Source organism: Acinonyx jubatus, chromosome D4 (assembly GCF_027475565.1).
Source record: "Acinonyx jubatus isolate Ajub_Pintada_27869175 chromosome D4, VMU_Ajub_asm_v1.0, whole genome shotgun sequence".
In the NCBI taxonomy this organism is placed as follows: domain Eukaryota; kingdom Metazoa; phylum Chordata; class Mammalia; order Carnivora; family Felidae; genus Acinonyx; species Acinonyx jubatus.
Genome location: NC_069391.1, coordinates 86,225,038 through 86,246,337, shown reverse-complemented (window position 1 = coordinate 86,246,337; position 21,300 = coordinate 86,225,038). Strand labels below are relative to the sequence as shown.

Genomic DNA, 21,300 nt, shown 5'->3' with positions numbered 1-21,300 from the left:
CTGAGTTTCTTCGCTTTTCATTTTTAGCATTCCTGTGTTAAGCTGTTTGAATGTTTTTCAGTGCGTATATACCTTAATAATTACAAATAAAAGTTGAGAAGCAGTGTGCCTAAACCTTTTGGGTTAGGAAAAGCCACAGGAGAAAACAGAAAGGGAGGAAGAAAGGGAAAACACTTTTTTTTCTCTTTGTTTCCATGAAGGCATAAAGTGCTTTGAGCAGTGCCTGGCTTAAAGTAAGCTCAATATTGGTTTTCCTCTTACCTGTCTCACTACTTCTCAGGCTCTTTGGCAGTCTCTTCCCCTTCTAAATGACCTCTAATTTTAAAGTTCTTCAATTTTTGGCTAGTGGGGAGGACCTTGTCTGTTCCCGTGGCTTTAAATAACATCTGTGTATTGACAACTCACTAATTGAAATTCAAGCCCTGACCTAACCTCAGTATTTCAGACTCATGTGTCTACTTGCTGACTTGACATCTCCCTTTGAATGCACATCTTAAATTTAATATTTCCCCAAAAAACCTCTCTTGATTCCATTCCTTCCCCAAACTTCTTCCTATCTTCTCCATATCAATAAGCAGCACCACCACCAACTTCAAAAGAGGGTGGCTTTCATTTATCCCCTCTCTTTCACCTCCCATATCTGAACCAACGGCAAATCTTGTTATTTTTACCCTCAAACACATTTGGAATCTGTCTACTCTCCGGCTGTAATGCTTCCTCCCTAGCTCAGGACACCAGGATCCTTCCTCAGAATTACTACACGCTACTAGTACTCTAGTCTTTCATGCCTCTGTTCCATTTTTGCTCCTTACAAATGTCTTCACACGGTTGCCGAAGAGATTTAAAAATATGTGTATATAAATCAGATCGTGTCACACCCCCGCTCTATCATTTGAATGCTTTCAACCCCAGAAACAGAAACCCCAGCTAATGGAAACTTAAACCATAAGGAAAGTTATTTTCTCTTTAACGAAAAAGGATGAAGATGGGTGTTCTCAGGATTGGTTTAGCAGTTTGGCGATGTCATCAAGGACTCCAGTTCTTTCTATTCTTTCCACCATCCTAAGTCTGTTGACCCTCATCCCCAGGCCTGTCATGGTGGCAGGATGGCTGCCACAACTCTGTATGTCACACCGAAACACGACAACAGCCAAAGCAGGAAGAGGGAGGGGGCAAACAGCTTTACTCACTTGTGGCTCTACTATGAGACATAAAAATGTTTCTCAGGGGCGCCCGGGTGGCTCAGTCGGTTGAGCGTCCGACTTCGGCTCAGGTCACGATCTCGCGGTCCGTGAGTTCGAGCCCCGCGTCGGGCTCTGGGCTGACGGCTCGGAGCCTGGAGCCGGCTTCGGATTCCGTGTCTCCCTCTCTCTCTGCCCCTCCCCTGCTCGCGCTCTGTCTCTCTGTGTCTCAAAAATAAATACAAACATTAAAATTAAAAACATACATTTCTCAGAAGCTTCCGGTGACTTCCCCTTATAGCTCATTGTCCAGAACTGGTTAAATAAATGATGATTCATTCCCCAGAACTAGATGCATTGCCACCCAAGCAAAACTGGTGCTCCAGTAGCAAGGAAGAGGGCTTATGACTATTAGGTAGCCACATTGTCTGCTATAACTTTGAGTTCCCGTGTAATCTAATGCCGGCTACCTCTTCGGTGTCACTTCTTAACCCCCTCTGCCCCCCGCCCAGATCTCTCTTAGTATATTCATTGGCCTCCTTTCAGTTTCTCAAACATATCCATCCCCTCCCTGACTCCTGGCCCTTTACATTTGTTGCTCCCAGCACTGGGATATTTTTTCTCTGGTACTTAAAAGTCCGGCTAGTGGTCATGCTTATTTTTTTAGATCGTAGATCAAATGTCATGCCCTTAGAGAGGCCGATCTGTCCACTGGGTCTAAATTAGGTTCTTATTCCCTCTCTAACCTATGACCTTCTCTTTCACCCCCAACTCCCAAATTCCTTCCTCGTATCTATCACCCTGTTATTATCTTAGGTTCACTTATTTATATTTCTTCTCCCACCAGAATATAAAGCCCACAAAGGCACAGATTGTTTCTTGTTCACCCTCGTACCTCCATTGTCCAGAACAGTACCCTAGCATACAGTAGGTATTCAATACATATGTGTTGATAGATGCATGAGGAATGAATGAATGGAAACAAGGATAAGAGGAAAGGTGTAGGACTAGATAAAGACAGAAGAGGGTGAAAAGGAATGAAAAGAGGTATATTTTGGTAGGAGAAGAAGGGGTGGATATAATGACATCATCTTAGCCATTGCTGACTTTGGGGCCTAAATCCCGTGCCCAGGTTCAGTGGATACATTTTACAAGTCTTGGAACTAAATCAAACTCTTTTCTACTTTCTTATATTGGATAATAAATATAATTCCTTGGAAACTGCTTTGGGTCATAATTAGCCTACTGCCCCCACGGACATAGAACTAGTCAGCTGAAACTCAGAGGAGCAAATTACTTTTTCTTGAAAAGAAATTACTTTAAAATGGAAGGATATGGACTGTGTAGTCCAGAATGCCCAACGGCAGTCCTTGTGGAAGAGTTTGTGTGGTATTAAATAAGTACTGAGCCTACAAAAGCCAGTGAATCAAAGTAGAAGCCAAAGAGTAACATATGAGTCTGACTCATAAACTCTAATAAAGTTTGTGAAATAGATCCCATGTGTGAGTCCAGATCCCAAATGACTTCAAGGTTGTTAAAAGCTGTGCAGTTGCAATTTAATTCCTTCCTTGAAAGCTTTCCTGATACTTGGGGAAATTCTGGAGAAGTATGGGCACTTAAAGAAATACTCAAATTGCCAGCTCCCGTTTTGTATATTTACGCAAAGGCCACTATTCTGGTATTACAGCTGCTTTTTTCTTTAAGTGGATTTCTCTCTGAATCATTTGGAAAGTATTATACACCTCGATGATTTTCTTATCTGCATTTGAGGGAAATGGATCCACCCTGTTATCTCTTTAAGTGTATGTAAGAGTTCTACTGTAGGGCATTTCATTGTGATGCCACTAAGAATCCTCTTGACGGGTTATTTTAGGACAGAAGGAAGCTCACATAAGGATGTGATTGCTTTTCTTATTTAAGTGTATATTAAATATTTTTAAATTGTTATTATGAATATTTTTATACACAAAAATATAGAATTATGATAACCGCTATATATCCATCACCCAGATTAACAATTGTGAAGATTTTGCTACATTTGCTGTATCCATTCCTTTTTTTCATTTGCTGGAGTATTTGAAAATAAAATCTTAGACATCAGATCATTTTACTAGTACATACTTTATTAATTTTTTTAATATTTATTTTTGAGAGAGAGAGAGAGAGACAGAGCACAAGTGGGGGGGAGGGGCAGAGAGAGGGAGGCACAGAATCTGAAACAGGCTCCAGGCTCTGAGCTGTCAGCACAGAGCCTGATGCAGGGCTTGAACTCACGAACCACGAGATCATGACCTCAGCTGAAATCCAACCCTTAACTGACTGAGCCAACCAGGCACCCCTGCTACGACATACTTTAATATGCATCTCTAAACAATGTTGATATTTGCCTTACATAAACACAAAGATGTTACTATACCTGTCAAAATTAATTGCTTGGTATCATCCAATGCCCACACCATAATCAAATTTTCCTAATAGTCTCAAATATTCTCTTTAAGTTGGTTTGTTTGAATCAAGGCCCCAATGAAGGCCACGTATTACATTTGATTGTCAGATTTCTGGAGTATTTTATAATCTAGAGCATTTCCCCTGACTCTTTCCCTTTTTTTCTTCTTCAATGTCATTGACTTGTTGTAGACTAATTGGGTCAGTTGTCCTATAGAATGTCCTACGTTCCAGATATATCCACCATATTTCCTTTAATAAGTCAAGTTAGCTCTAGAGTAACACTGTTCAATAGAAGTTTCTGTGATGATGGAAATATCCTACCTGCCTTGTCCAATACAGTAGCCACTAGCCACATGTGGCTATTGGGCACTTTACATGTGACTAGCGTGGGTGAGGAACTGAATTTTAAGTTTTCTTTAGTTTCAGTTAATTTAAACAAATAGCTATATATGGCTATCTTATTAGTGCAGCTCTAGTGGCTTGATGAGACTCAACATCAACTTTCTTGGCATAGGGTGGTTTCTACAATCACATAGGGAGACATGATGTCACTTTCAGTGATGTTAAGATTAATTAGTGCATTCATTAACTTTTTAAAAAATATAAACTTCATCTTTGTGCAGTTGACGAGAAACGAGGAAAGGGCCCAGCACAGTTCATTGAGCTCTGTTACACATTCATAGTAAAAGTTAGGAAGAGAAACTTTTCTCGTCTGTATGTCAAACTGTAAGAAAACTAAATTGTTGACATTTCAGAGAAAGATTTTGGAGAAGGCAGATATAAAGCAATTATTTCTTGGGTCTCGAGATTGGGTCTGTGCTTTAAAAGAAAAAAAAATTGGTGATTTGAAAATGCACCTTTACTGAAATAATCCAGATTGTTTCATATACTTGGATGTTTTTTTTTTTCTTCTGCTTTTCAGGCATTTCTCACAAATGCTAATGAACAACTCACTTTGGAAACTCAATCTGCTGGTGTTATTCACATTTGCTAATGAATAACTCACTGTATCAAAAGAATGTAGGCCTAACAAATGGATCTGAGTCCACATAAACTAATGGCCCAGAACAGGACTTTGGAAGTCTTTTTCACTTGTTATTGAATACAGCTGCCCTTGGAGAGACACTTTGCTCTAATAAGTGGGCATGAATGTTCTGGAGAGAAGAGCCCCCTTTTCCTTACTCGCTGCTTTTGTCAGATAAGCCGGGTGGCCCTTCTTTTTGCTGTGCTAGGAACTGACGGCAGGTTGGAGGGCGGGACAGTAATTCTAAAACCTGGTTTGACTAACTCTATCCCTTCCAGATTGACTCAGAAAAACTACAGCCTGTCTTCCCAGAAAAATGCACATATGCACATGAAGGAAAAGTTGCCTATTATTCCAGGAGTTGTAGGACCCCTGAGACAGCCAGGGATCGCCAGATAAGACATCCTGCACTGGAAGCTGAAGAGCAACCACGCTCGCATGGATGTTTCCATGGCATGCAGTATATATGATACAGCCCAAAGAGCTGAAGAATCCAGTTCCTGGTCCTCCTAATTTAGCCACATTTAGCCTTTTTATTATTTTATTTTTTCTACCTGTTTTAATTTGTTTTCTTTTTGGATTAGATACTGCAAATACTTGGCAAAAATGTTCAAAAAATACCTAAGGATATTCAATGAAAAGGAAGTTCCTTTTCTCTCTCTCTCTCTCCTCTAGTTCCCCTCCCTAGAGACATCCACTATTAGGTGTTTCCAGCACACCCTTTTAGGAATATTCTAAGCCTGTATGTACATATCATATGCCCTGTCTCTTCCAAAAGGCAGCATACTCCACACATTTTTTGTTCAATGCTTTTTGCCCCCTTAGTCCTATATTTTCGGGAGGATTTATTGCTGAGATGTGCATCTCAGATTCATACTTTTTCCATGCTGCAGAATATTCCAACTTGAGGCTTAAGCATAATTGATTGAACCTGACCCTACTTAATGAACATTTAAGTGGTTTCCAGTATCTTTTTTTATTACTATATTTTAGAGAGAGTATGAGTGCGGGAAAGGGGTACAGGGATTGAGAAAGACAGAGAGAGGCAGAGACAGAGACAGAGAGAATCTTAAGCAGGCTTCATGCTCAGCATGGAGCCCCATTCAGGGCTTGATCTCACGACCCTGGGATCATGCCCTGAGCTGAAATCAAGAGTTGGATGCTCAACCAATTGAGCCACCCAGGCACTCCCAGTATCTTTTTTTTAAAACTGTAAATAATGCTGCAGCATGTATTTTTGTGTATGTGTGGAAGTATATCCATACACACCCATTCCTAGCAGTAGAATTGCTGAGTTGAATGAAAAATTTTGATAGACATTAACAAACTGCTCTCCAGAGCGGTTATACATGGTAGGCAGAATAATAGTCCCCAAAGATATCCACATCTTATTTCCTGGAACCTATGAATATGTTACTTTCCATGGCAAACGGGAATTAACATTACAGATGGAATTAAGGTTGCTAATCAAGATCTTAAAATAGGGAAATAATCGGGGCCTCTGAGTGGCTCAGTTGGTTGAGCATCTGGCCCTTGATTTTGGCTCAGGTCATGATCTCATGGTTTGTGGGATTGAGCTGTTCATCAGGCTCTGTGCTAACAGCATGGAGCCTACTTGGGATTCTCTCTCTCTCTCTCTCTCTCTCTCTCTCTCTCTCTCCCTCTGTCCCTCCCCTGCTCATGCTCTGTCTCTCTCTCAAAATAAATAAATAAACATGAAAAAAAAGATAGGAAAATTATTCTGGGTTATCTGGATGGGCCGAGAGTAATCACAAAGATCCCTAAAAGTGGAGGAGAGAACCAGAGAGATGGTAGTGTGAGAAGGATTAGCTCCAAGTTGCTGGCTTTGAAGATGGAGGATGGGAGCTAGGAGACAACGAATGCAGGTGACCCCAGAAGCTGGAAAAACAAGGAAACGAAAAAGGCAAGGAATGCAGCCCTGCTTTTTTAGCTTTGCTTTTAGCCCTGTGAGATCTGTGTTGGATTTCTGACCCACGAAACTAATAATAACAAGTAATAAATTTGTCTTGTTTTAAGTCATTAAGTTTGTGGTTATTTGTTACAATAGCTATAGAAAAGTAATGCATAATATATATTTACACTCCTACCAACATCCATAAGATTAGAGCCTTCTTTTTTTATACATAGTTCCCTTCTCCATATGAGTATTCCTTTCTACATTATTTGAGGAATGTTTACGATTTAGTGTAAACGATTTAGATTCATGTGTTTAGTTAAATGGAAAATTCGCAACCATAATTGTCTGACTGTTACACCTTTGTTCTTTGCTAATTAACTCTTTGGAAATTTCCCATTTGGGACATGTGCCTGTTTTTTTGTTGTTTTTTTTTTGCAGTGGCCAGGATGTGAGCAGGATGTGCTGATGTGTTATTTCTGCAGTGCTGATATCACTGTTGACCAGCCTGCAGTGCAGAAACACTGTGGGAATAGAAGTTGTTCAGTGGGATTTGTTTTTTGCCACCAAGGTGGCAGTCTCAATGATGAACTACTCTGCAAGACGGGCCAAAGGCACTATGTATGATAGAAAGTTCTACATCTCCATGGTAGCTCAGGTGACCACGGTGGGGAAAATTAACAGAGTATAAATATTCCTTATCATCTCAGTTGGTAAGCCTCCACGGCAGAGTAGCAGAAGTAGCTAGCATAATAGAAGGGAGGAATCAATCTTTATTGAGAACCTGCAGAGTGCTAGCTTACAAAGGAGGCACTTGGGTGACTCAATCGGTTATGATCTCACGGTTCAACTTTGGTTCAGGACATGATCTCGCAGTTCATGAGTTCGAGCCCCAGGTCGGGTTCTGTACTGGCAGCTCAGAGCCGGGAGCCTGCTTCAGATTCTGTGTCTCCCTCTCTTTCTGCCCCTCCCCTGCTCTCACTGTACCTCCCCACATATCCTGCTTTCAAAAATAAAGAAAAATTAAAAAAAAAAAGTGCTAGCTACAAAGTGCCATTTAGTCTGCCCTGATGTGGTGTTGGTTCCCAAACTCAGAGCTTCCCTGGGTGATATCTGAAATTGGCTCCTAGTTGTGGAGGACAGTGAGAGACTGAAGGAAGAGGCAGGCCACTCAAGATGAGTAGGTGGCAGTTTTAATAAGCAAGGGAACTTACACAGGAGGCTTGTCTTAGGCGGCCACCAGATGAGTAGATATCTGCACCCACCCACCAGAAACTAGAAGTTTATTTAGAAGCTGGAACTGGATTCAGACACATTTACGATCCAGATGGTCTCAACAGCATTTTGCTCTCTCAAGGCCTGTGTTCTTGAAATAACTCCCACTGAGGGAATGGTGGGTAGAATGTACATTCCAAGCACAGTGGAGGGGGGGGTTGCAGAACTTCCAGTTGCCTTGGTCCCGCCTGTGGGTCAACCAGTGGTCACGTCCTCTTGATGACCTCCTCCAACAAGTGGGAACCCCCTTCCCCACGTACGTTGAACCCTACAGACTGCCTTGATCAGCTCTGCATTTAACATCGCTTCAAAGCTATTTATTGAGCATCTGCTAAGCTAGGTATTTCGAATACAAACTCTTAGCCAGGCAAAGCGTGTAGTTTATAGAGAAAAATAACAATCACAGGAACAAATGTGAAACTGCTATTGTAAATATAAATATAAATATAAATATAAATATAAATATAAATATAAAAGTAGTGAGATTCCTCCTCATCAGGAGGCCTGGGTGAGATATGTAAATCTGCATACATGTTTTTATCCATACCTATATTGTATGCCACCCTAGGTAAAAGGCACAGATTATGTAAAGGAAAGGACCTGGAAACACTGCATAGCCAGGTAGAGGAAGATGAACAGAGAGAAAGAGTGGCCAGAGAGTTGAAGGGAAACCAGGAAAGGGCTGTATTCTAGGAGCCAAGCAAGGAGAGTCCGATTAAGACTAGTAAGAACACAGGATGGGGCAGTGTGTCTGTAGAAACCAATAGGATTTCTATGCCACAGGGGCAGTGATGTGGTAGGGCACACCTGGATTCAAGTGTGGCTGTTTCCCTTTAGCCATGTGACCTTGGGGAAAAGGCTGGCCTCAGATCCTGCATCTGTCAAACGGAGAATCTCTTCCTCCAAGAGTTAATGTGGAGATGAAATGAATTAGCGTATGCAATGTGCCTAGCACTTTGCACTTTCTCAAGAAAGATCGATTCTTCCCTTCCTTTGTGTCCCTGTCCACTCATTTATTCATCTATTTATTTCATCTCACTTATTCATCTATCCATCTTATTTATTCATCTGTTTTGGGTGTTACTTTCCATGATGACTTAGCATTGGTGGTGGTAACTTACCTGTGAGGGTCAACACAGTTCATGTTCCTGTGTATCCCTGCTCTTGTCTGGGTGCCGGCACGCTGTCGTGAGTCAACAAATCAGTTCTCCGGATGTTGCAGGGGGCCAAGCATGCACCTGTGTTTCTCTCGGTATGCAGACAGACAGAGCAACAAAGATTGGATAAGGACATAATATACCTTCCTTCATCATACTGAGCCTTTCTGTTCCTGGGAAAGGAACTCTGGTTCCCAAAGAATGCCTAATTCTTGTCACAGAACACTTGGATTTCTGCAGTGGCATAAATCTCCAAAAGGTTAGTAATAAATGACTCATCACAATTTAAGATTTCTTTCCAGAGTCAGCACTGGCCCTCCCAGATTTTTCAGATTGGCTAGAAGCAGTCACTCCCGCCTCCTTTCCTGTCTTTTTGTCTGTTAAATACAGTGAATGGACAAAAAGCAATTTCCCCTACTGGTGAAAAACTTTTTCTCTGCCTGTCCCCTCTGATGGTTTTTACAGTGTGGCCCTGCCTTTGGCAACCATCGTAACTACCCACTGGGAGATAATGTAACTCCCTGCTTGCTCCCGGTTAAGTAAACGCCAGAAAAGAGAGACTGACAAATATTTCTACTGTGGCTAACGTGGAAACCAAACGTTTAAATCTCTTTCGGAATTATCCTTGTATTTCCAATAAGCAACATGTTAATTTCTTGTTATTGAAGGGGGCCATGTTTTCCAAACCAAACATAAGGACATAACATTTCGTAAGCAAGAGAGTACCTTTAGCGACAGGCTATTATATTAATTGAACTGTTAAAGAAATTCTGGGGCTTGGCGGTCTTACAGCTACTAAAAGCGGGTAGCACTTAAATGATAACGGAGCTCATGATCATATTCCCTTTTCAGAATGGACTCTGTGAACATTTTAACATAGCAATGGGGGTCATAAAGAGAGGTGATGGAGAGGGTTGGGGGAAAGGAAACTGGAGCTCTTTCAGCAGCTCAGGATCCAGCCGCCAAGCCTGCACCTGCTGGGGCTCGCGCACAGCCTGGGAAGCCCACTTCGGGCGCGCGCCGCGTTCCCAGTGGGGCAGCCGGGGGCGCGCACGCCTGCGCAGAGCCTCGCTGGCGCGTTCCAAGTGGAAGGCTGCGAGTTTGAGCGTTCATGGCAACGCGACGCTTCCGCCCTCTGGAAGCCTTGGCTCCAGCTCGCGCAGTGTGAGACCCATCCCGGTGGGAGGGACCTGGGCTGGGGCGGAGGGCGGGGGGACGGATGGCGAGACCAGGGGATAAAGGGCCTGGGGAAGCTGCTGGGAACGTTTGCCCTAGGGATTGAGCTAAACCAAGAAAAATTGGCCCAGGGCTGAGCACAAAAGGATCTTTTCATTCCAGTGCTTTTCGCCCACACAGGGGACCATGCCTCTGGAGGTGGTGGTGGAACTCCAGATCCGGGCGGTAAGAGAAGTCGACCGACCTCCACTCCTTGCCCCAAATCACACTCTCTGCCCAGGGTTCCTAAATGGTCTTGATCATTTTCACCACCTCCTACCCACCTCACCACACACATCATTGTCTTTGGGGACAGATCATACCTCTCAGTCCTTAAGATCCTCTACATTGGTTCTTTCCTGATTTCTCAACTCTTAATTCAGCCCAACCCCTTCCAACTCCCCCCGCCCCAACGACTTGTTAGCTTTATCCTAAATTTTTCTGTTAATTTAAAATAATGGGGGCGCCTGGGTGACTTGGTTGTGTCTGACTTTTGATTTCCACCGAGGTCATGATCCCAGGGTCATGGGATGGAGTCCCTCATAGGCTCTGTGCTCAGCGAGGAGCCTGCTTCAGATTCTCTTTCTCCCTCTACCCCTCTCCCCTACTTGAGTGCACTCTCTAAAATTAAAAAAAAAAAAATTAATAATAGCCTTGCATTAAGTCCAAGAAGAATTTTATTTTTTTCCAGGATAAAGATTTGTGAAATAATTAAAAAAAAAAACAAACAACAACACCCTCCTTTAAATAACAAGGGAAGAGTTTAATTCCATAAAGCCCAATGACTTCCTGATAATTTGCCACCTCTATGAACCAATTGAATATATTCTAAGGTATTTCCCCTAGAGATGGCTCTGGCTTGCTAATTCCAAAAGGGAAGTAAATCAACCAACACTTGTTTTATAATTGTCCACTGAATCCTGCTCAAGTGAGGTGCTTGTGGCAGAGTGACTGCATTGTTCCTGTTTGGGATCAGGCATTTCTTTTAATTCAGCTTATATTTTCCAATCCTTCCATCTGTAGTTGGTGACAGACTGTCATACAGCTTTGCCTGTCAGCTGTAGGGGCGTCTCTGGCCATGAGTATAAGCGAAATGCCGACGGGTTACGGCCATGGAAGATCTGTCAGCCTCCGTACAAGTGACAAGTGCTGTGCTTTCATCAGACATGCAGTTCTGAAAGATAAAAATTTCCTGGATTTGTCCCATTTTGCTAACAGCAAATAGGACCACACTCTATCACTTGTGCTCCATCAAATGCCAACTCTCAAAATTCTGCAGTAAGAGGAAGGAATTCTTGAGGAGCTGAGTGATAAATCAGTCTTCCTGTTCATCAAGGCAAAGATTAAACCAGTTTGCATCTCGCTCCATTCAGACATTATTGGTTTATTTTATTTTAAGTTTTAAGAAGCATTCCTCAGTGCACGATTACAGTAAAATCAGTTTTCTAGTCTACAGTACTTAGAGTGCTTCAGAAACATCAGCTGAATTGATCTGTGCTTTAAAAGCCTGCAAAATCAGGTCTGAACAACTAAGATGTGAGATTCCAGGGACCAGAAGAGAAGCCTAGTGTTGAGCCCCCAATATTCAGACTTGTGAACACTGCAAAGGCAATAAATGTCATTGCTTCCAAAAATAGCTGGCCCGAATACTGCTGGATTAAAACAAAGATCTCTCTAAGGTTAAACAATTAAGCAGACCACTAGAGCTTTACAGTTGGGCTGATTCAGCGAGAGAAGAGGTAGTCCATGTTGGAAGATGTTGTGGGGATGCAAATTACTTTACTTTACTTTGAGGAGTTCCTCTTTCAGTGTGCCTCTCACGCTCAGGAAGTTCACACTTCCACCCAATCAGAACCTACTTGTCACGCTATTCTCCAGATTCTAGTGTTCACCTCTATGTGGCAGATCAAAGGCCATAATCCTTTCTCTTTATAAATGTCAAAATAATTCCTCATTCTCTGAAAACACCAGTTCCACGGGTAATTTAAAGGTTCTCATTTTTCAGGGAGAACAGCATTTAAAGCACATCCCGTTTTGTGGTCTTTCCTGGTCAAAGAATAATGAGCAGAGTCCATCCTGCGTTTGGTGGTCTTTGGTCTTGTGATTTGGGGAGGCACCATGGATAAACCGATTTAAATGTAAAGGTCACCATAAAGGGAAATTTAGGAGTTAGTTATACCTTGAGCCTGGTATAGCAGTGGGTTCCCCTGATGAGTTTCAAGTTGAATACTGTTACCTAAAGTGTGCTGTGCACAGGGAAATGGGATTCTGTACGAAAAACCGTAGTATACAGGGTCATCCCTGTGGTACATATGAGAAAGCTTATGCCCTTGCACTGCAAAGAATCAAGTCATTTTCCTATTTTATTACCTACGTAGAGAAGCATCATTCTTTATCAGTAGAGATAGTGGGCAGCACAGTCCCATCTCCTTCCATACTGGCCCACTGCCATCACATGTGGTAAGCTCACCCCCAGACTCTTAGTTCCTGACGTCCTCAATGGGTATTTCTGCCCTCTGTCATGCCATGCTATTTGTTGTCAATAGAATCAAGCATTTGGTCATGGTCCCAGTCTTTCTCCACTGGCACTGTAGATATGCCCATATCTACATTAAGTGCTGCTTCTTCAAGGAAGTTCTTGGCTTGTTCTCTGAATGCAAAAAGATAACATGAGAGAGTACTGGGAGATATATATCTATTTAAAGAATTTTTGAGAAGGTAGAGGGAAAGGAAAGAAAGATATATACTATAATCTCTCTTCTCACTACCCAATCCACAAAGAGGGAAGAGACAATAAACAAAAAAAGCTTATCAAGAAAATCGGGATTAAGAAGACACTGTGGCAACAGATTTTCAGGGAATCAGTGAGAAAAACTCATGCCTTAGACTCTTAAACTACTGTCTACAATCTACCTCAGGAGAAGAACCAGGCTTAATTGGTGGCTCATCTGCATGTACATTTACAGAATGCAGACCATGTTTTGCTTTTGTCCCCCAAGTTCACTTTACAGGAGATATGTTGGCTTACAGGATAACTACAAAACACAAAATTTACTGATGTCAACTTTTAAAAAACAGCAGTATTATAATCACCCCAGCTTGTTTTCTTTGCAGTTGTTCTGGAGATACAAACAGTTGTTGAATAAATATGTAATAGAGAGATTTTTTTTTTTTTTTTTTGCTTTCCATAATATGGTTGTGGTCCAATGGCCAGCACGTTCTCCGGCCTAGCAAGCCATCAAGATGGAATGACACCTGAAATTTCAAAGGAAGCCTGAAATGTCCTTAGAGGGCCGAGCAGGAGTGCGGCTGGTTTTTGTCAGCATGGTCGCATGTGGAAACCTTCAGATCTCCTGGTGCCATATGAATGAGATGGTGTCATTGTTGGTTCCACAGTAGGAAGAGGACCGGGGCATTGTGCGGTGAAAGCCAGCAATAGTCCACGATGCTGTACTGCGTGTAGCCCAGAAAAAAGCCAAAAGCCACGTCGGTGACGTTGTGCCGCCCCAGCATGACCCTGGAGAGGCCCAAGATGAAGGCCCATAGTACCACGAGCACCCTCAGCGGAATGGCCAGCACCAAGTGGTTCAGGATGAACCGGGACACCAGGGCGGCCCTGGTGGCGTGGCCCGAGGGGAAGGAGTATTTGTCTACCGAAAGGGTGACAAACATGTCCATCTGGTTGTGGGCCGGGCGGCGCCTGCGGACCAGCCCCTTGATCAGGGCCACCAGCAGCAGGTCCAACAACAGGGCAAAGAGCAGGTTCATGAGCACCTCGCGCCCGGCCCAGCTGTCGCTCCTGGATAGGCAGTAGAGGGTCCCCAGCAGCCAGGGGATGCCGTGGCCCGAGATCTCCAGCAGCTTCATAAGGGGCCGCATGCTACCCCAGGACGAGCTCTCCCCGGCGCACACTCCCAGCTTCTTGGACAGCCACAGGTCGATGGCCAGCAGGGAGCGCAGGGCGATGCCCAAGAACGACGGGTTCAGGTCCATGCGGTCCTCCTCGGGGAGCGGGGCCGGGGGCGCCTGCGAGGGGCCCGCCCCGGCCAGGGGGAAGGAGCCGCGGCGGTGCACCGGGCTCTCGGACGCGCGGAGCCGGGTGCAGGTGGGGTCCAAGCCCGGCGCGCGGCTGCTAAGCAGGGACTGGAACTCGAACCTGCCGCCGCCGCCGCCGCCGCCGCCGCCGTGGGCCGGGCTGCCGGGGCCGCCGCTGCTGCTCGAGGCGGAGGCGGACAGCGGGCGTGCGTCCACGTTCCTGCGGGGGCTCGGCATCGCGGCGGGGGGCCCGGACCCCAGGACCCGACCGGCCTAGCGAGCGGCTCCCGGCCCTGCAGCCTCTTCCGCTTCCGCATTGCCATCCCCGCGAGGGCGGGGAGAAGGGCCGGCGAGAGGACGATTGTGACACCTGGCGGAGACGTGGGAGGAGACTGGCGTTTCCACTTGGGGAAGGGGGGGACGGGGCAAGGAAGGTGGAGGTGTGGGAGATGGCGGGGCGGCGAATTCCACCGCGTCCGTGGGAGCCTAGGGAACACAGCTCCACTTCAAACACGAAACAAACCAAGCCCTGTTCTCTACTCTCTTCTTTTTAAGATTTCTTGTCCAGGAGTGTTCCTTCCCGACAAGCAAGATGTGTACCTTGGGGTGTACCTCCTGAATCAGTACCTGGAGACAGACTGCTTTCCCTCCGTGTTCCCTATTATGATTCAGCAGAGCATGAGGTTTGAAAAGGTGATCTTGACTTTCTCATTGCTAAACGGAGAAATGTAGATGTTGCTGTCTGAAGATCCTCTAATGGTTCTTATAAAGAACGCGGTTCTTAAAAAGTTACTTGGTACATTTTCTTTAAAAAATGGCTTGAAGCGGCCTCAGGACACCGTAGTTGGAGGAATAGCTTTTACATTGTAGTCTGAGCCAAGTGCTGTCAACCTAGTGCTAAATACCCTGGTGGATGTTTTCTATTCTTGGAACTCCCATGGCATTTTTCTAACTGGAGCAGAGAGAGCATTTTCTCAAAGTTCCTGGAGGTGTTAGAGGCAGTTGCCAGGGATTATCAGTAAATTATGGACCTTAGAAACAAACTGGTAGACTCAGAGAAATAATGAAAAAAAAAAAAAAAAACAAACCCAAAAACTAGATTCAAATCAGTAAAACCCTGTACCTGAAATCCTGTAACAAAACAAGCCTCTTCAGATTTACTGAGTATTCTTAGGCCATACCTGGTTTATTTAGCTACAGCGATAAAGACTAGGTTTCATTCCTACATGATATTAATAGAACATTTATCAACCTGCTTCCCATTTCAATTTAGAATATGAAGTTCATTACTATGACTCATTGGCGGTCCTTTGAAGTTTTTGTTTTGGAATTTGGAGGTGAAATCAGTTTTAACCTTGATGAGTCTAATGATTTCCCTTCAAAATGATATCACCGAGCTGCTTCTTTGGGAGAGGGGACAAATCCGGGAAGGGCTCCAGGGTGGAGCCTATCACTTTTATCTTCAGGTTTTTTTTTTAACGTTTATTTATTTTTGAGACAGAGACAGAGCATGAATGGGGGGAGGGTCAGAGAGAGAGGGAGACACAGAATCGGAAGCATGGAGCCTATCACTTTTAAAGGTCTGGATGGTGCTGCCCAGAAGATGACATGTTTTGAACGGAGAATGGGCGATGAGATGAGGGTTGGTTTTCCAACAGGCTAGGGCTGTAGATAATATGTTTGTACATTACAGCTTGTTTATTTAAACAGAGTCTACCAAACTGGTTAGATCAGAGAGGAGAAGAATAAATGGCTATTACCTTGGGACATACAGTCAGAATTGAAAGCAACCTACTTCTACTAGATATTAGTAGTTGTAGGAAGTGAGTGGTGAAAATCCAGTCTATGTTTTCCCCTAAGAATTTCCTTTTTAATTTATCAAGTTTGCTTCTGTGGAAGACTTTAGAAATCTTTTTATAAGAAACCCAAGGGTACAAAGTCAAAGAAGCACAGAATGATAATTCTGTAAATGAACTTGGAGGTCATCAAGTCCAACATCCCTGATGTGTAGAAAAGGAAGGAGAGACTCACACATACTCTAGATGCCCCTCCTGCTCTCTTGCAAAACTGTGCATTTAAGGTTGCTGGTGAAACATGTATCATGGGACATTTTTCTTTTTATAAAATGTGGTTATTTAAAAATCTGAAATACTACCCTCATGTGTGAGCGGTTTGGGTTCATATTCCAGCTTTCTCCATTCGGCTCTAGTGTTCTTGGATTTGTTCTATTCTCCAGCTGCAAATGCGTGCAGCAAGTATCAAAATCATTTTCTCGTCTCTGGACCTTCTGTGTAACCCAGAATTGAACGCCCTAAAATAATTGGATAAATAAACTGTTCATAATGAACGTATGAGACATTGTGTTTGAACAGTTCATGTTGATCATTTACTCCCCAGGGTCATACTTGAGAAAATCCTTAAACATGGATGAAGTGAAGGGATGCCATTACTGAAATATTTTAGGGGGAAAAAAAAACCCTCACCCACAGTTGCCTGATACATCTAGGTCAGGAAGGCAAAAACGGATTGCAGGGGATAGCCTCCACTTTTGTAGTTAAAGCAGACCTGGTTTTAGATCAAGAGCAGATTTTAACCATGCTTACATTTAAATACCATTTAGATCAGAACATTAATGCCTGAAACCAACCTCTGGTGAAAACTTTGGTTTCATGCAGGCTTCCAGAGTTTAGGGAGACGGGCGTGGTGTGCTTTCAATTTCAGTCCTGTCCCAGACCCTTTTAGCTCAAGGACAAAATAAGCAGATTTGGCGTTGGCTAGGCAGATATCACAACGTTTGTCTTGTGCTTCATGATATACGTTAAACTTATGAGGCTCTCCCTCTCTCTAGTTATTTTGTTCTGTAGGAGGGTGCGTAGGTTTTCTTTTGTGTTGCACATAGAATTTGTACTGAGGTTCCTGTTTAGCACAACCAATTGTTAGAGTCTTTTATTCAATTAACATCACTTAATGAGTGTCTGTGGTATGCAGAATGTTTTTCTAGGTACTCAAGCAAGACTCTTTGAGGTTGATGCCACATGTGCTTTTAGCAACAAACTATAAGACTAGGTCAAGTTGATGACATTTTGAGCATGGGGTAGAGTCAGCTAACTCAGATTTTCCTTGTACTTGGTATTACGTTTATTCTCATTCTATAGTCATTTGTTGAACTTCTGGCCGCATACACGTTAAAGATACTCCTGTTGAATTTTAAAATACTGTATGGCTGGAATTGACATGTGTTAATTGTTTGGAAAGATAAAACCTACAGTTTCTATAAGCATATATTAATCTTTGAAAATTTATTTTCACCATTTTTTTTTTCCTGCAGGTATTTGAAAATGCAATAGATCCTGGGGCTGTAGCAGAAATTTTAGAAAGTAAGTGCTCTTAAAACAAAGCAGAACAACTATTGGGTGTACGTAATTGTGTGTGCAGATATAAAATTCTGTATTCTAATTCTGTATTGTGATATTTCCATTTTGATCCATACTTATATTCAAGACTCTGTGTCAAATTTGAATCATGGTTTTGATTCTATTACAAACCCTTTTCTAGATAGAGATGGGATTTATTTGATGGTACACTTCTGTTTGTTTATATATTATAATTAAATGGTTTTTGTATCTTCATACAGTTATGTAACCATCATAATTTTTAAAAATTAATTAATTAATTAATATTTAAATTTACATCTAAGTTCGTTAGCATATAGTGCAACAATGATTTCAGGAATAGATTCCTTAGTGCCCCTAACCCATTTAGCCCACCCCCCCCACAACCCCTCCAGCAACCCTCTGTTTGTTCTCCATATTTAAGAGTTTCTAACGTTTTGTCCCCCTCCCTGTTTTTATAATATTTTTGTTTCCATTCCCTTATGTTCATCTGTTTTGTATCTTAAAGTACTCATATGATATTTGTCTTTCTCTGACTAATTTCACTTAGCATCATACCCTCCAGTTCCATCCACATGGTTGCAAATGCAAGATTTCATTCTTTTTGATCCACTCATCCATCAATGGACATTTGGGCTATTTCCATACTTTGGCTATTGTCGATAGCGCTGCTATAAACACGGGGGTGCATGTGCCCCTTCGAAACAGCGTACCTGTATCCCTTGGATAAATACCTTGTAGTGCAGTTGCTGAGTCGTAGGGTAGTTCTGTTTTTATTTATTTATTTAAAAAAATTTTTTTTAACGTTTTTATTTATTTTTGAGACAGAGAGAGACAGAGCATGAACAGGGAAGGGGCAGAAAGAGAGGGAGACACAGAATCGGACGCAGGCTCCAGGCTCTGAGCCATCAGCCCAGAGCCCGATGCAGGGCTCGAACTCACGGACCGCGAGATCATGACCTGAGCTGAAGTCGGACGCTTAACCGACTGAGCCACCCAGGCACCCCGCTAGTTCTGTTTTTAAATTTTTGAGTAAACTCCATACTCTTTTCCAGAGTGGCTGCACCAGTTTGCAACCATCACCATAATTAATTTTAGGGTATTTTTATCACCATAGAAAGAAACCCTAAACCCATTCTTCCTTATCACTCCTAGCCCTAGGGCACTGCTAACCAATATTTCTGTCTCTATAGATTTGCTTATGCTGGATATTTCATATAAATGGAGTTATATAATATGTGGTCCTTTGTGACTGGCTTCTTTCACTCAGCATGTTTTCAAGATTCATCTTTGCTACAGCATGTGTCAGTATTTCATTTCTTTCTGGGGCAAAGTAGTGTTCCATGGTATGGCTGTGCCACATTTTGTTTATTCATTTAGTGGTTGAGGGACATTTGGGTTTTCTTCATGTTTGGGCTATGATGAATAACGTTGCTGTGAATATTTGTCTACAAGTGTTTTTGTGGACATGTGTTTCCATTTCTCTTGGGTCTATACCTCAGAGTGGAAGTGTTGGGTCGTATGGTAATTCTTTTTAATTTTTGGAGAAACTTCACCAAAGCAACTGTATCATTTTACATTCCACCAGCAATGCGTGAGGGATCCATTTCTCCACATCCTGGTCAACACTTGTTACTTGTCCTGTTGATCGGTGGCCATTCTTGTGGGTATGAGTGAAATCTCATTGTGGTTTTGATGATTTTGAGCATTTTTTCATGTGCTTACTGGCTGTTTGTATATGTTATTTGGAGAAATGTGTGTTCAGAGCTTTTGCTTATATTTTAATGGGGTTATTTGACTTTTTATTATGAGTTGTAATATATTATGAACTTGTAATGTATTGAATTCTTTGTATATTGTAGATGCAAGTCCCATAGCAGATGTATGATAGATACTTTCTTCCATTCTTTGGATTATCTTTTCATTTTCTTGATGGTGTTCTTTGAAACACAAAAATTTTTAATTTTGATGAATTCTGTTTTATTCATTTTTCTTTTTTTACTTGAGCTTTTGATGTCATAACTAAGAAACCATTACCTAATTTAAGTCACAAAGATTTATGTCCATGTTTTCTTCTGAGAGTTTTATAGTTTTAGCTTTTACATTTAAGCCTATGACACATATTAAGTTTATTTTTGTAAATAGCATGAGGTAGGGGTCCAGCTTCATTCTTTTGCATCTGGGTATCCAGTTGTCCTGGTCTCATTTGTTGATAAGAGTATTTTCCCCCCATTGAATAGTCTGGATACATTTGTTGAAAATCAATTGACTGTAAATATGAGGGGTTTTTTTGGATTCTCAATTGTATTCTGTGGATCCATATATCTATCATTATGCCTGTAACACACAGTCTTGATTATTGTAACTTTGTGAGTAAGGTTTGAAATCAGGAAATGTGAGTCCTCCACCTTAGTTCTTCATTCCAAGGCAGTTTTTGCTCTTTGGATTCTCTTGTATTTCCATATGAATTTTAGGATCAGCTTGTCTGTTTCTGCAAAGGAGCCAACTAGGATGTTGATAGGGGTTGCCTTGAACCTGTAGATCAATTTGAGGAATGTTTCCATCTGAACAATATCAAGTCTTCCAGTCCATGAACATGGGATATAGTGAGAATTCACTGAACGTAAGGGATTTAGAGCCTGAGACAAATGGAGGGCTTAACATTCCCATTGTCCTACTTGGAAAACCTAAAATTACAAACTGTCTTAACTGTCAGTTTCTTGGCATTTAAAATTCTGTCCTCATGCATCCACATGCTTTTCATAAGTCTGCAGAGGGAGAATTTTACTTTTCTTGTATACAGACTTCTAGCTGTTTTGAGACATAATTGACATATCACAGTATGTAAGTGTAAGGTATACAACATGAGGATTTGATACACTTAGATATTGCAAAATGATTACCACAGCATGAGCTAACACATTCATCCCATCATGTAACTGCCATCTCTTTCTTGTGGTGAGAACATTTAAGACCTACCCTCTTAGCAACTTTCAAATATATAGTATGGATTAGTAACTATAATCGTCTATGATTGCCACCGTTATTGTCTATTTTTAAATGTATTCACTTCTATAATTTGGGGGAATTATCTTTATTGACTTTTTATTGTTATACCATTTATGTTTAAGTTACTTTCAGATTTGAATTTTACTCTTGTCCTTATAGATTTTGTACATGGGCTCACTATTTGTAAATATACTTTAGGCTCAGGAAGTATAAAAAATGTTATATTTTATGTTTCATTTATATTGTCAGAGAGCATAGTGTTTTAAGCAAGATAAACTTGTATAGGTTGATGGACAAGAGTTGGATTTTGAATTTTTAAAATGAGAATCTGATTTTTATGTCAGTGATTTATGGATATGTTTTTAAGGCAAAATATTACATCCATGTCATCAATACTTCTTAGGGCACAAAATGTTATTTTTATAACTTAGTTACTCCCACTCTATGCCCTTGGATTACTGGGTCCAGAAATACCTGAATCCTTGTTGATATGGCATTATTATTATTATTATTATTATTATTATTATAAATGGAATGTTATGGCAGTTTGGAACTTAGCAATTATGAAAAACTCTCTCATTTTTTCTATTTTAGGCTTCCTAACCAGGTTTGAATTAATACAGCTAGTATCTCCAGGTAATGTGCCCAT

At 41.9% G+C, this 21,300-nt stretch overlaps 2 protein-coding genes across 5 annotated transcripts in view; one reads left to right on the top strand and one right to left on the bottom strand.

Annotated features, from left to right (window-relative positions):
- Positions 1 to 10,090: 10,090 nt before the first annotated feature.
- SPATA6L (spermatogenesis associated 6 like) overlaps positions 10,091 to 21,300 on the top strand; it is a 47,978-nt gene continuing 36,768 nt past the window's right edge. Inside the window, exons 1-5 of the mRNA XM_053205331.1 lie at positions 10,091 to 10,164; positions 10,357 to 10,401; positions 14,806 to 14,943; positions 17,579 to 17,627; positions 21,246 to 21,287. Coding sequence (XP_053061306.1) covers positions 10,363 to 10,401; positions 14,806 to 14,943; positions 17,579 to 17,627; positions 21,246 to 21,287 — 268 coding nt within the window. The 5' untranslated portion in view covers positions 10,091 to 10,164; positions 10,357 to 10,362. The remainder of the gene's footprint in view (positions 10,165 to 10,356; positions 10,402 to 14,805; positions 14,944 to 17,578; positions 17,628 to 21,245; positions 21,288 to 21,300) is intronic.
- PLPP6 (phospholipid phosphatase 6) lies at positions 10,875 to 14,596 on the bottom strand. 4 transcript variants are annotated; one of them, XM_053205332.1, is made up of 3 exons: positions 13,244 to 14,596; positions 12,686 to 12,865; positions 10,875 to 11,389 (listed from the first exon to the last, which is right to left on the bottom strand). In XM_053205332.1, the coding sequence occupies exon 1, from the start codon at positions 14,485 to 14,487 to the stop codon at positions 13,594 to 13,596; it is 894 nt and encodes a 297-aa protein (XP_053061307.1). In that variant the 5' UTR covers positions 14,488 to 14,596; the 3' UTR covers positions 10,875 to 11,389; positions 12,686 to 12,865; positions 13,244 to 13,593. The 4 variants fall into 4 exon arrangements, with proteins under 4 accessions (XP_053061307.1, XP_053061308.1, XP_053061309.1 ...); XM_053205333.1 differs by having other exon boundaries at positions 13,271 to 14,596; XM_053205334.1 differs by having other exon boundaries at positions 13,309 to 14,596.

What these genes read in the sequence shown, in the direction of transcription:
- PLPP6 (XM_027041139.2), bottom strand. Translation starts at nt 14,487, where the DNA reads ATGCCGAGCCCCCGCAGGAACGTGGACGCACGCCCGCTGTCCGCCTCC.